This window comes from Schistocerca serialis, chromosome 8, assembly GCF_023864345.2.
Source record: "Schistocerca serialis cubense isolate TAMUIC-IGC-003099 chromosome 8, iqSchSeri2.2, whole genome shotgun sequence".
In the NCBI taxonomy this organism is placed as follows: Eukaryota; Metazoa; Arthropoda; class Insecta; order Orthoptera; family Acrididae; genus Schistocerca; species Schistocerca serialis.
Window position 1 is genome coordinate 270,456,017 of NC_064645.1, and position 12,478 is coordinate 270,468,494.

Here is a 12,478-nt window from a genome sequence, read left to right on the forward strand (position 1 = left end):
GCTGTTCTAAAAAGTTAACTGAGTACCTAGAACCATTTACTGGCATAAAATTTCTATTTGTTTAAGAATCAGTTGAAGTCAACCAGGCAAGTTATGAGCACTGTTAATAATTTAATTTCCAAACATGAAAGTAAACAGAACAAGATAAAAGGAAAAGGCTAAAATGTGATTAAAACTGAGAGTTCATTTTCTTACAAACATTAGCAAAGTCTAAAATTCAATAAACATCATAGGTAACTATTCCAAAACAGAATGTCACTTACATTTTGAATATCACTAATGGTGATTTCTGTGTCAAATGTGACCTCCAGGTCATGATCTGGGAATATAGGCTTGTTTGTGTCTGGATTGCATCCCAGACCGCATAAGGCACCAGTGTAATGTGTTACTGCCTCATTAGTCCTGGAAACAATGAGACATAAACAATAACTACAGCAGAACAAGAAACTGATCTTAAATAAAACAGGCGTGCACACACACGCACGCATGCACACACAAATAGTCTTGAACTAAACTGGTCTATACAACATGTTTGGCAAACAGAAGTTTAAATATGTGACACATTTGTATCTATTAGTGCCTCAAATCTGAAAATATGAATTTATAATTTAAATATTTTGATTTACACAGAATTTTTTGTTTCTAGGTCACTTTAAGGGTGACGTTGTTGTTGTTACTACTACTAACTACTACTACTACTACTACTACTACAACCACCACCACCACCACCACCACCACCACCACCACCACTACTAAAGCTATGATGTAAGGCGTATTTTTCTACTTATCATTTCTTCACCATATGCACAATGTACACGTGGACAAAGAAAAAAAAATTCCTGGATTTTTTCTGCATTCCCCACTTAAAAATACATATTTTTATGGTGAAAATACACTTTTCTGGAACTGTAAAACTTATCAATCCGTTGAATGGTAAAGGTTTTATACACTGCCACAGAGCTCTCCAGCACTTCAGGAAACAAAACCCAGCAAAATAAAATTATGCTTTTTGGAAAAATCTTTGATATGCAGCAACATGTAGGCTGCATATTTTCATATTACGAAAATATAAATGTAGGATCCACCAAACACAGCACATGTCACATTATCTTGCCAGTCAAGACAGTAGATATTCAGAGGACACCTGATGCATTCAGTAAATAGCAACATGACTGTTAAGTAGTGTGAATACACAAATACGAAATGTTCATAATTCAAATTAATACATACATAGCATAGCTACAAGAAAAGCTAAGGTTTCACATGTAAGATTGGTCTTTTTGTGTTTGTTACCCTTTAAGAGAATTCAAACACAAATGAGCTAGTACAATATTAAATGACGACATTAAATGTCAGGTCTTCTGGGCCCAAAATTTTTCTAAGTGGCTGGTCCTCAATGTGTTATGTTATTAACGAGTGTCAAATGTTCTGCGATTTAAGAAATTCATCACATGTTCTCACACAACATAATTCATGTTGCGTAAAAGCTAATTTCTTCTCAAACCGTCATTCACAATATTTTCCTGCAACCTGTTGGAAAGAGATTCGCTTGAGCAGTTGCCATAGAATGCCAGAAGACAGGTGTTACTGTGCACACGCAGCTGTGATAATGCAGGAAGCCTGTGCTTGGTATTTGCTCTTCACGTACACCTTTCATCGCATTTCTGTTTAGAATTTTGTGCATAGCGTGGCATCATGTGACCATGTGAAGCAATGCGGTGACATGGGAGTTAATGTACTTAGGGCAATTGTTTTATCATATCCTATCCCGATAAGGAATGCAAAATTAGAAAGCAGTGCTTGGCACAATATGCATTTCAAAACTAGACTACAGTTCAAAGTACCCTAATATTTTGCTACGTGGTGACTTCAACAAAAACAGCAGTGCAAAAAGCTAGTAAGAAGGATTACAAATTTCTTGCAAAAATAAAAAATAAAAACTGTTGTTTGTATACACCAGAACTATGAAAATTAAGCTTTTTATAACTTTATCAAAACGTATAAAGCTTAACAAGGTTACTTGTGACGCCAAGGAACTGCATAACTGGCAGTTTATATTATATTCCAGGAGTAAATATAAAGCCTTGTGGGGAGTTACAATGATAAAATATGGTGTGTTGTCAGTCCATAATTTACAGAAGAATGGTGTTCTGTAGATTTAAAATGCAAACAATACAAATTCTGAAATAACGTCAGGCCTAGAGGCAGTACCAGTCAAGTGTTGAAATATTTCTTGGGATCGAAAAACACTGCGTTTCATGGAAGGCAGATATGTAAAATTATACTAAAGCTTTTCATTGTGGTTTTTGGCCAGCCGGAAGCCAATTTTCTTAGAGTACTATTACTGTATTACCTCATGTTTGGTTCTTTATTGTGACATAATGCCATACGTGCCAGAAGATGAAAATGCGCACTTGAAATTCAGTGAACAGTTGAAACTAGCTATTAGTATGGAATGAAACACTTCCTTTCAAATCATTTGACTGCCTCTATGGAAAAGATTAATAAAAGCCAAATTTCTTTAGAAAACTGACAAAAATTGCTTCACTGTATTTACTCGAATGTAAGCCGCACTTTTTTTCCGGTTTTTGTAATCCAAAAAACCCCCCTGTGGCTTAGAATCGAGTGCAAAGTAAGGGGAAGTTCTGAAAAATGTTGGTAGGTGCCACCACAACTAACTTTTGCCGTCGAATATATGTAGCGCTACACAGGCTTGCTTTGCAGGCACAAAGATAAATACTAGCGCCAAAACCTTTGCGTCATTAAAAAAAAAAAAAAAAAAATATGGAAGGCGAGCTTCTTCCTCCGCCCAGAGTTTCGACCACTGCACTTTCATACATTATCCAACGAAGTAAATACAAATTCCGTATTGTTCATCTTCGAATGTAGCAGCATTTCAATGTACTACGAAAATCCGACTGGCAAGACTGTTTGGGGTTTTTGTCAATATGGCCAACTGTACATTCTGAATTTTTTCCTACCTGTGAGAAGAGATGGTTGCTAATAGGAACTTTCATGAATTGTGTATCACATGCAGTTTTCTCTTCACCACAAGAATAATATGAATATAAACATTTTGCCATGTATTCTTTTGTGTTGGCTGCTATCTCATTTAAATCCTGTCTGCCTCATAAACTATGAAACTAGAGTGAGACAACAGCAAACGCGGAAGAACATACATATCATGTCATTATTCTTGTACCTAATAGTCATACAGTCAGAGATGAATCACGGCAATTGACTAGATTTTTTAATGTAAGATGGTTCTAATTTCTGTGCAGAATGTAATGTACTAAAGAGGCGTCTGCAAAGTTTTTCAAACGGAGAAAAATTTTCTCTAAACTCTCGTTCAGAACATCTTGTACCATACACAGTCTATTATTTGGTTCTTGTTGACCATTATCAAAGAAAGCAGCAGTGTAAGTAACAAGCAGTCTCTTGCCATTGTTTCGCTAATGAGATGATTCCTCTTTTTTTTAATTTTTTTTAAATTGAATGCAGCGGTAGCGCGCACAAAACCAAGCCATGCCGCGAGCGGCGACAGGCCGTAAACACTCATTATCAGAATGTGACAAACAAGGCATGACACAGTACAGTAATGCATTTTCAGCTTAGAGTGACATAAACACCTATAGCAAAGAGAACAGCGCTTATGTGATCAAAGAAAAATAAGCAATCAATTCAAACCAGACGAAGCACGAGAAAAAGGAAGGGGACCCGTATAAATACCGCCGGAGCGCCTGATGCATAGCAATGGCTACCTGGTAAAGCTTAACTGCAAAGCTTACGACTCGAACCAAACTACTGTAGCTGTATCGTCATTCATTCGACCTAAATTGTGTCTCATATTAAAATGAACCAACTTTGTTTCGATTTGGAGGTGCGGCCTAAAACTTTTCTCTCCCATTGAATTTCGAGTCTCAAATTTCAGGTGCGGCTTAGATTCGGGAAATTTTTTTTTTCCTTCATTTCGAGTCTCATTTTTCAGGTGTGGCTTAGATTCGAGTGCGGCTTAGATTCGAGTAGATACGGTAATGCTTGATTGCCAGCAAAAAATAAAGTCAGAAAACTGAAACTAAGTGTTGTTTTGTTGTAAATGATGCATTTTCTTTGCAAGCTAAGTTTTACATTGCTGTTTTTCTCTCATGTATGTTTTATTGTTGCATTGCTATTCTGCAGTACTGAGATAAAGTAAATTTTTTTGTTAGTGTGTCAGTTCTTACCAGTGAAAATTACAAAAATTTAACTCCGATCTAAAACATTCGTGGAATTCTAAAAAATTCTGGGTCACAAATTAAAGATACAGGACAAAGCAGTCCCTGGAGCAGGTTTGGTGGAGTTTACAATGTTATGAGAAGGAAAGTTGCCATTCACCACATAGTGGAGATGCTGAGAAACAAATAGGCACAACAAAAGATTTTCACACTTAAAGCTTTCAGCCAATGGCCTTCGTCAACAATAGACGGACGCACGCGCACGCACGCACATGCACATGAACGCAAGCACGCGCACACGTGCGCGCGCGCACCCACACACACACACACACACACACACACACACACACACACACACACACCTGGAGTGGGTAGGGAGAGGGATAGTATGGTGGGGATGTAGCGGAAAAGGAGACACATAGAGAGAAAGCTTTTTCTCTCTAGGTCTCTCCTTTTCCACTACTTCCCCCACCTCTCTCTGCACACCTCCCAACCTGCAGCACTTTACTGTCCACCATCCCCACCATACTATCCTTCCCCCTCCCTACCCCAGCCGCCTCCTTCACCCCACCCAGTTGCCACTCCCATCATGCACTGGTGCTGCTGCTTGTAGTGTGGTTTCAGTTGCCTGAAATTGCAGTTGCTTGTGTGAGTTGCGTTTGCATGCGCGCGCGCGCGTGTGTGTGTGTGTGTGTGTGTTGTTGACAAAGGCCATTGTCCGAAAGCTTTAAGTCGGAAAATCTTTTTGTTGTGCCTATCTGCGTCTCACTATATGGTGAGTAGCAACTTTCCTTCTCATAATATTGTTACATTCCACCCTGGATTTTCCATTGTTTGATTTTTGGTTGAGTTTATTTTGTCAACAGCAAGGAGGAAAATTTGTCTAATTTAAGTCTTAGTCCATTTCTCTTATTCCACACATTTTTAATTTTTACTGCCTCTGCATCAACTAGTATAAGAATGGTTACGTCTGGATAGAACTAAAGTCTTGGAGAATTTATATGGTGTTACACTGGTCCAGCATGCGGTAAGCTGTGTGTAAATACTTTTTTTAGTGATTGCAAAGTATATTTGACAGAATGTGCAGTGGATAATGTTTATTCCACCCATGACTAACTGAAGATGCATGTCTGCTGTGGAATCCAGGTGGTGTGCACCCTGGTTCCTAGTTTGAATGCTGTATCAACACCATGTCTTTTTACAGGACCACTTCAATTCAACAAGACAAAAATTATAAATTCATTTGTCAAAATATACAGTAACTGCAGCAGTATTACCTGAGTTCTATTTCAGGGGCAAAAATAAGGCACAAGAGTGCTGGAAGCCCATGAATATTTGGCATCAATGTGGTATGCCTTAGGTTCATACGATCACCAGCTGGGTTTAAGGAAACTGTAGCTGCTACAAGCATCCTGTAAAAGAAATATGGTCAGGAAATGTATTATTAAGTCAAGTCACTTCGCTTTCTATTCTATAAGTGGGCCACAGCAGTAAACTGATGCAAAACTGTAGTTATAGTAAGAGAAAACCCTGTTGCTACACTCACAGATCCTTTATTTTGTCTAGCATGAGCAGGCATTCCCTGCATGGGGAGCAACTGCTTAGACTAAGAAGGACTTAGTATTTTTTATTTAACTGTTTCTGTGTTCAAATGAACAAAAGTGTCACCAGAATATACACTGTTAAAGATGCAAATTGAGATAATACAGAAAACTTACATTGACAAACTTTCACTGATGTTAAGTACAATATGCTGTTTCCAGTATGGTGACTTGCACCTAAAGTTGGCTGATAGCATTAAAGATTATATTTAAAGTTGGCTGGCAGCTCTAAAGTTCGAACTGGCTATACTACAGTACAGAAGTAAATGATGACATTGACAATGCCAAAGATTAAACTGACTGAACAACAGTACGTGTAATATCTAAGGTATAGTGTATCCAAAGACAGAAAATGAAATTTGCATTTTAATTGTCTCTTTTATTGGTTTGTGCACAGACATCTCATACTTGTACATATCTGCTTATCTTCAAAAAGATATCAGTACATTTGTAAAAATTAAAATATCTTTTAAAATACAATAAAAAAAATGCATATTTAAAAATGTCTTTATAAATACACATTCAGAATTAGCATTCTTAAAAATATTTCTGTTAGTATATTGTGCAAGTATTATATTTCGGTTCCTTATCAACAGTACGTCATGAATACATGGAAGAATCTATGTAGATTAAATTTGTTTTGTTCATTTAATAGATCTTGTGGGTTTTTCTCCTTTTTTACAATAATTTCCAAATCTTTCAAAAAATTTAGCAGAGGATCTTTAACTGTGTGTGAATAATTTTCATACTATCTTGTCCTTGTATGTTTAGTTGTCCACAAATGTTCATCCAGTGCTGTAGGATTTGAATTTAAATTGAAATGTTCTATATAAAATATTTTAAACGTATTAAAAGTAACTAACTAACTAACTAACTTCCAGTTTAACCAATGTACATGCTCTGACAATTTAAGTATTTCATTTTATATACTATTGAACTATTGTATGTGTCCTTTGTGTACGTTCTCTTTGTGTATTAGCATGCCTTTAAGGCAGATGCTAGTTTGAAATGCTACTTTAACTTTCTGTCTTGGGAAACATCCCACAATCCAGTCTGTTATAGGACTTCTGTATGTGAGTGAAATATACCTTTTATTTTCTACTGCCTCGCCTGTATTGTTTTTTTTCTTTCATTTAATATTTTTCTGTATGGTGTGGTACACTTTCATTATATCACTTTCTTGGTAATTGTTCCCTAAAGCTATCTTTTTGACTATCTGTAATTCTGTAGCTCTGTCTTCATCTTTGGTAACTGTAACATTCTGTGTGAAGTTGAATAGAAATATTCATTTTTGTACTGGATTGCACAATTTGAATTACTCCCAATAATTATATCTGAATATGTAGGCACCCCGAAAACTTTAAAAATATGTTTCCCATTCAATCTACTAATTGGCAAATTGAGAAAATTGATGCTATTTTCTCTTTCATGTTCAACTGCGAAATTAATTTTTGGGTGATGTGGTTGAGTTTGTCTATTACATAATTTAAATCTTGCTTGGTTCCTTTAAATAGAAATATACTGTCATCAACATACCAGTGATAATAAACTATTTTCTGTTTTATTTTGGGGAATTTATCAGAAACCAAATTTCCAAGTCATTACGAAAAATTTCAGACAATATGCTGGAAATCCCATACCACCATACTGGAAATAGAATATGTACTTTACATCAATGTAAGTTTATGTCAATGTAAATTTCTGTATTATCTCATTTGAGGATCAAAACCACCAATAAAAAATAATAAATCTGACTTGTGGCTGTTTTCAAAAACTACTTTATTTTCTCACTTTGATACCCTCTCTGAAATACTGTGGCTGTACTCAGATAACATACACAATAAGAAACAACACAATAACAAAATGCTCTTAAACATTAAAGCAGGAATTATTGCCTGCTTCATGGAACTGGCAATATGTATCCAACTTATCAACAATAATATTTCTGGACTGGCGAAATATATAAGAAACGCTACAGGCCACGTGTCAATAAATACTGATCAGTTAATTATTGACGTTCTCTATTTCTTCCCCCAGAACAATATACTGCCTTAATAGAAATAATATATTTAGTAAATCACAATTTACTCTGCTAATGTGCTGCCCCACTGATATATTCACTCACAAAATATTATGCATATTAAACAATAAAATAACTCCGGTTCATATTTCTGTGAATTGTTCAAGGCATTATACTGTAAAAAAGTTGACCATCTGCTTGAAAAAATCAAGGTTTCATTGCATTACAGCATTAGCAAACAATTGGCTATAATCACATTTAATAAAATGAGTGCAAGAATTCATGATAAATAATTCAAGTAATGTATATGAAGTATATGATGAAACTTCCTCAAATGGAGCTCCAAAAGATGTGACATTACTGTTTTTCATACTAACAAAATTAATGCCCCCCCCCCCCCCCCCCCCACACACACACACATTCAAACAAATGGGCAAAACATTTTCATAGTAATTCATCTTATGTCTATCGCTGAGCAGATGCTTTTTGTCATTTTACAGAATTTTCTCTGGTAGATATTTAACTTGAAGACTAATGATGCGTGAGATGACTGTTTCTATATAGATGGATGCAGAGCCATTCAGATGGTACAGCAGAAGCTGACAAACCAATCAACAAATTGCCGTTAAGACGTTAAAAACCTTTATATAATGAAAGAGTCAAACTGAACTGTATACTTAATTCCTGAGCTCACAAGTAGGAAACTGAAGGTCATAATGTAGCAGCTCATCAATGACCTCAGTAGAAGATGGGGAGATGAGGAAATAAACCACTGTAAAATTAATGAAGGAATCGAAACACCCACTTTAAGTAATTTAGGGAAAAATAAATGAGGATGAACACATGATGATGATGATGATGATGATGATGATTGGAGCTTATAAGCACTCAACAGCGAGGTCATAAAAGCATCCATACATTTATTAAAATAAACAAATGTGGCTAAAACCTCAAAAATTGCTCATCAGAAATGCACTCGAACTGAGCACACAATCACTCTATCTTACATGTTCTAAAACAATGGAGACAGAATAAAAGTAGCTATACATAAGATTAAAATAAAAGTAGAAACAACAAAGGAGCTAAAAGAAAGGCACAGGCAAATGTGACTGGCTGATCAATTACAAAAATATGGGTGAGCCAATCACCCCGTTAACATATTTAAACCATTGCCCTAAAATCTTGGGAAAAATGTTGGCCAATTCACAAAACCTAAAAACATGAACCTCATTCATTTGAACATTACTTAAAATAGAGGGCAGATCTGGCAGCAAGTCTGCCACCACCCACAGGTTGGAAAATAAAACACAGTCCAATAAAATAAGGCACACAGTTATCTGACGCCACAAGCACCACACATAGGAAAGTCCTCTCATCCGAGCAGGAGGCCATGCGTCATACTGCTGTGGCCTATGCAAAGACAAGTAAGGAGGACCTTTTCCCATCAACATGGCTGGAAGGAGGTATACCCTGGCCACATTGTGGGCTTTACTACATGGAGCTTATTGTCTGTCACTTCCAGGCACTCATCCTCCCACCTACTCAAGTCTCTGGAGCTCAACAGCAAGGTTACAGCATGCAGGGCAATGGCGCACTGAAATATATGAGGTTAACAACATGCCTCCTTGGCTGCTAGATGCACCCTTCCAATCGCCACAAGCCCCATGTGCCCTGGTATAGCAGAAAACACCACCTTCCCCAGTCGTCATAGCTGGAGGGGGGGCATCCTGGATATTCTGTACTACGTTGTCTGCTGGGTACAAATGTTTCAGAGAGTGAAGGGCACTCACAGAATTGGAAGACACATGAAATTTAGCACTGGAAGAATGTCTCATCTGCTCCAGGACCCTCAAGATCACATATACTTCTGCATCAAAGATGGTAAATTCTTGAGCCAGTTGGATCTTGAGAACACGATCCAGGAAAGCAACAGAGCAACATACTGAGGCCCCCTGTTTAGACCCATCCGTGAGGACAGCTACATAGTTGCGGTGCTCACATAAAATGTTAGAAAATATCGCACTAAAAACAGAAGCAGGAGTGTAATCTTTCCTGTATGGCACCAAGTCCAAAATTATCCTGGGCCTCTGCAGAAACCACGGCGGCAGACTGTTAAAACCCTGGAGTTGTGCTTTTACTTACTCCACACAAAGTGACTCCAGCACCCACAGCACACGGATCCCAAATGGCATTGTGGTTCATGGACGGATGGAGAAAAGGCATTCCAGAGGCGGATGGGTAAGAGCATGGTATGTGGGTGAAGTTGGAGCTATGAGGAACTTCTGTGCCTGACACACCATGAGGAGCTTCTGCCGGATGGTGAGTGGCAGTTCACCAGCCTCAGCTCAGAGTCTGGGTATAGGTCTGGTCCTACAACCACCCATGGCGTGCCGAATCCCCTTATGGTAGACAGCATCCATGATCTTCAAATAAGAAGGCCTCTCTGATCCATACACTGTGCCCCCATAGTCCAGCTGGGAATGCATGAAAGCTTCATAAAACTGAAGCAGAGACAGGCTGGACAGTGAAGGGGGAGGCGTGTTTATAGCGATAAGAAGTGCAATAGTATCGAAGGAAATTGACGGAGATCCGAAATGTGAAATGATTTGGGTGAAGGTCACGGTTAAAGCAGGCTCAGACATGGTAATTGGATGTCTCTATAGGCCCCCGGGCTCAGCAGCTGTTGTGGCTGAGCACCTGAAGGATAATTTGAAAAATATTTCGAGTAGATTTCCCCACCATGTTATAGTTCTGGGTGGAGATTTTAATTTGCCGGATATAGACTGGGAGACTCAAATGTTCATAACGGGTGGCAGGGACAAAGAATCCAGTGAAATTTTTTTAAGTGCTTTATCTGAAAACTACCTTGAGCAGTTAAACAGAGAACCGACTCATGGCGATAACATATTAGACCTTCTGGTGACAAACAGACCCAAACTATTTGAAACAGTTAACGCAGAACAGGGAATCAGCGATCATAAAGCGGTTACGGCATCAATGATTTCAGCCGTAAACAGAAATATTAAAAAAGGTAGGAAGATTTTTCTGTTTAGCAAAAGTGACAAAAAGCAGCTCAACACAAAAGTTTTGTCTCAAGTACAGATAGTGTTGAGGATCAGTGGACAAAGTTCAAAACCTTCGTACAATATGCGTTACATGAGTATGTGCCAAGCAAGATCGTAAGAGATGGAAAAGAGCCACCGTGGTACAACAACCGAGTTAGAAAACTGCTGCGGAAGCAAAGGGAACTTCACAGCAACCATAAGCATAGCCAAAGCCTTGCAGACAAACAAAAATTACGCGAAGCAAAATGTAGTGTGAGGAGGGCTATGCGAGAGGTGTTCAATGAATTTGAAAGTAAAGTTCTATGTACTGACTTGGCAGAAAATCCTAAGAAATTTTGGTCTTATGTCAAAGCAGTAGGTGGATCAAAACAAAATATCCAGACACTCTGTGACCAAAATGGTACTGAAACAGAGGATGACAGACTAAAGGTCGAAATACTAAATGCCTTTTTCCAAAGCTGTTTCACAGAGGAAGACTGCACTGTAGTTCCTTCTCTACATTGTCGCACAGATGACAAAATGGTAGATATCGAAATAGACGACAGAGGGATAGAGAAACAATTAAAATCGCTCAAAAGAGGTAAGGCCACTGGACCTGATGGGATACCAGTTCGATTTTACACAGAGTACGCGAAGGAACTTGCCCGCCTTGTTGCAGCGGTGTACCGTAGGTCTCTAGAATAGCGTAGCATTCCAAAGGATTGGAAAAGGGCACAGGTCATCCCCGTTTTCAAGAAGGGACGTCGAACAGATGTGCAGAACTATAGACCTATATCTCTAACGTCAATCAGTTGTAGAATTTTTGAACATGTATTATGTTCGAGTATAATGACTTTTCTGGAGACCAGAAATCTACTCTGTAGGAATCAGCATGGGTTTTGAAAAAGACGGTCGTGTGAAACCCAGCTCGCACTATTCGTCCACGAGACTCAGAGGGCCACATACACGTGTTCACAGGTAGATGCCGTGTTTCTTGACTTCCTCAAGGCGTTCGATACAGTTCCCCACAGTCGTTTAATGAACAAAGTAAGAGCATATGGACTATCAGACCAATTGTGTGATCGGATTGAAGAGTTCCTAGATAACAGAACGCAGCATGTCATTCTCAATGGAGAGAAGTCTTCCGAAGTAAGAGTGATTTCAGGTGTGCCGCAGGGGAGTGTCATAGGACCGTTGCTATTCACAATAAACATAAATGACCTTTTGGATGACATCGGAAGTTCACCGAGGCTTTTTGCAGATGATGCTGTGGTGTATCGAGAGGTTGTAACAATGGAAAATTGTACTGAAATGCAGGAGGATCTGCAGCGAATTGCCGCACGGTGCAGGGAATGGCAATTGAATCTCAATGTAGACAAGTATAATATGCTGCGAATACATAGAAAGATAGATTCCTTATCATTTAGCTACAAAATAGCAGGTCAGAAACTGCAAGCAGTTAATTCCATAAATTATCTGGGAGTACGCATTAGGAGTGATTTAAAATGGAATGATCATATAAAGTTGTTCGTCAGTAATGAAGATGCCAGACTGAGATTCATTGGAAGAATCCTAAGGAAATGCAATCCGAAAACAAAG

General features: G+C 38.3%; 1 protein-coding gene across 3 annotated transcripts in view; it reads right to left on the reverse strand.

The window, feature by feature from the left end:
• LOC126416277 (probable ATP-dependent RNA helicase spindle-E) overlaps positions 1–12,478 on the reverse strand; it is a 264,514-nt gene that overhangs the window by 45,617 nt on the left and 206,419 nt on the right. For all 3 annotated transcript variants that reach the window (XM_050083917.1, XM_050083919.1, XM_050083916.1), the window contains exons 22-23: positions 5,492–5,626; positions 264–402 (exon numbers count right to left, since the gene is read on the reverse strand). In XM_050083917.1, the coding sequence (XP_049939874.1) occupies positions 264–402; positions 5,492–5,626 (274 nt within the window). The remainder of the gene's footprint in view (positions 1–263; positions 403–5,491; positions 5,627–12,478) is intronic.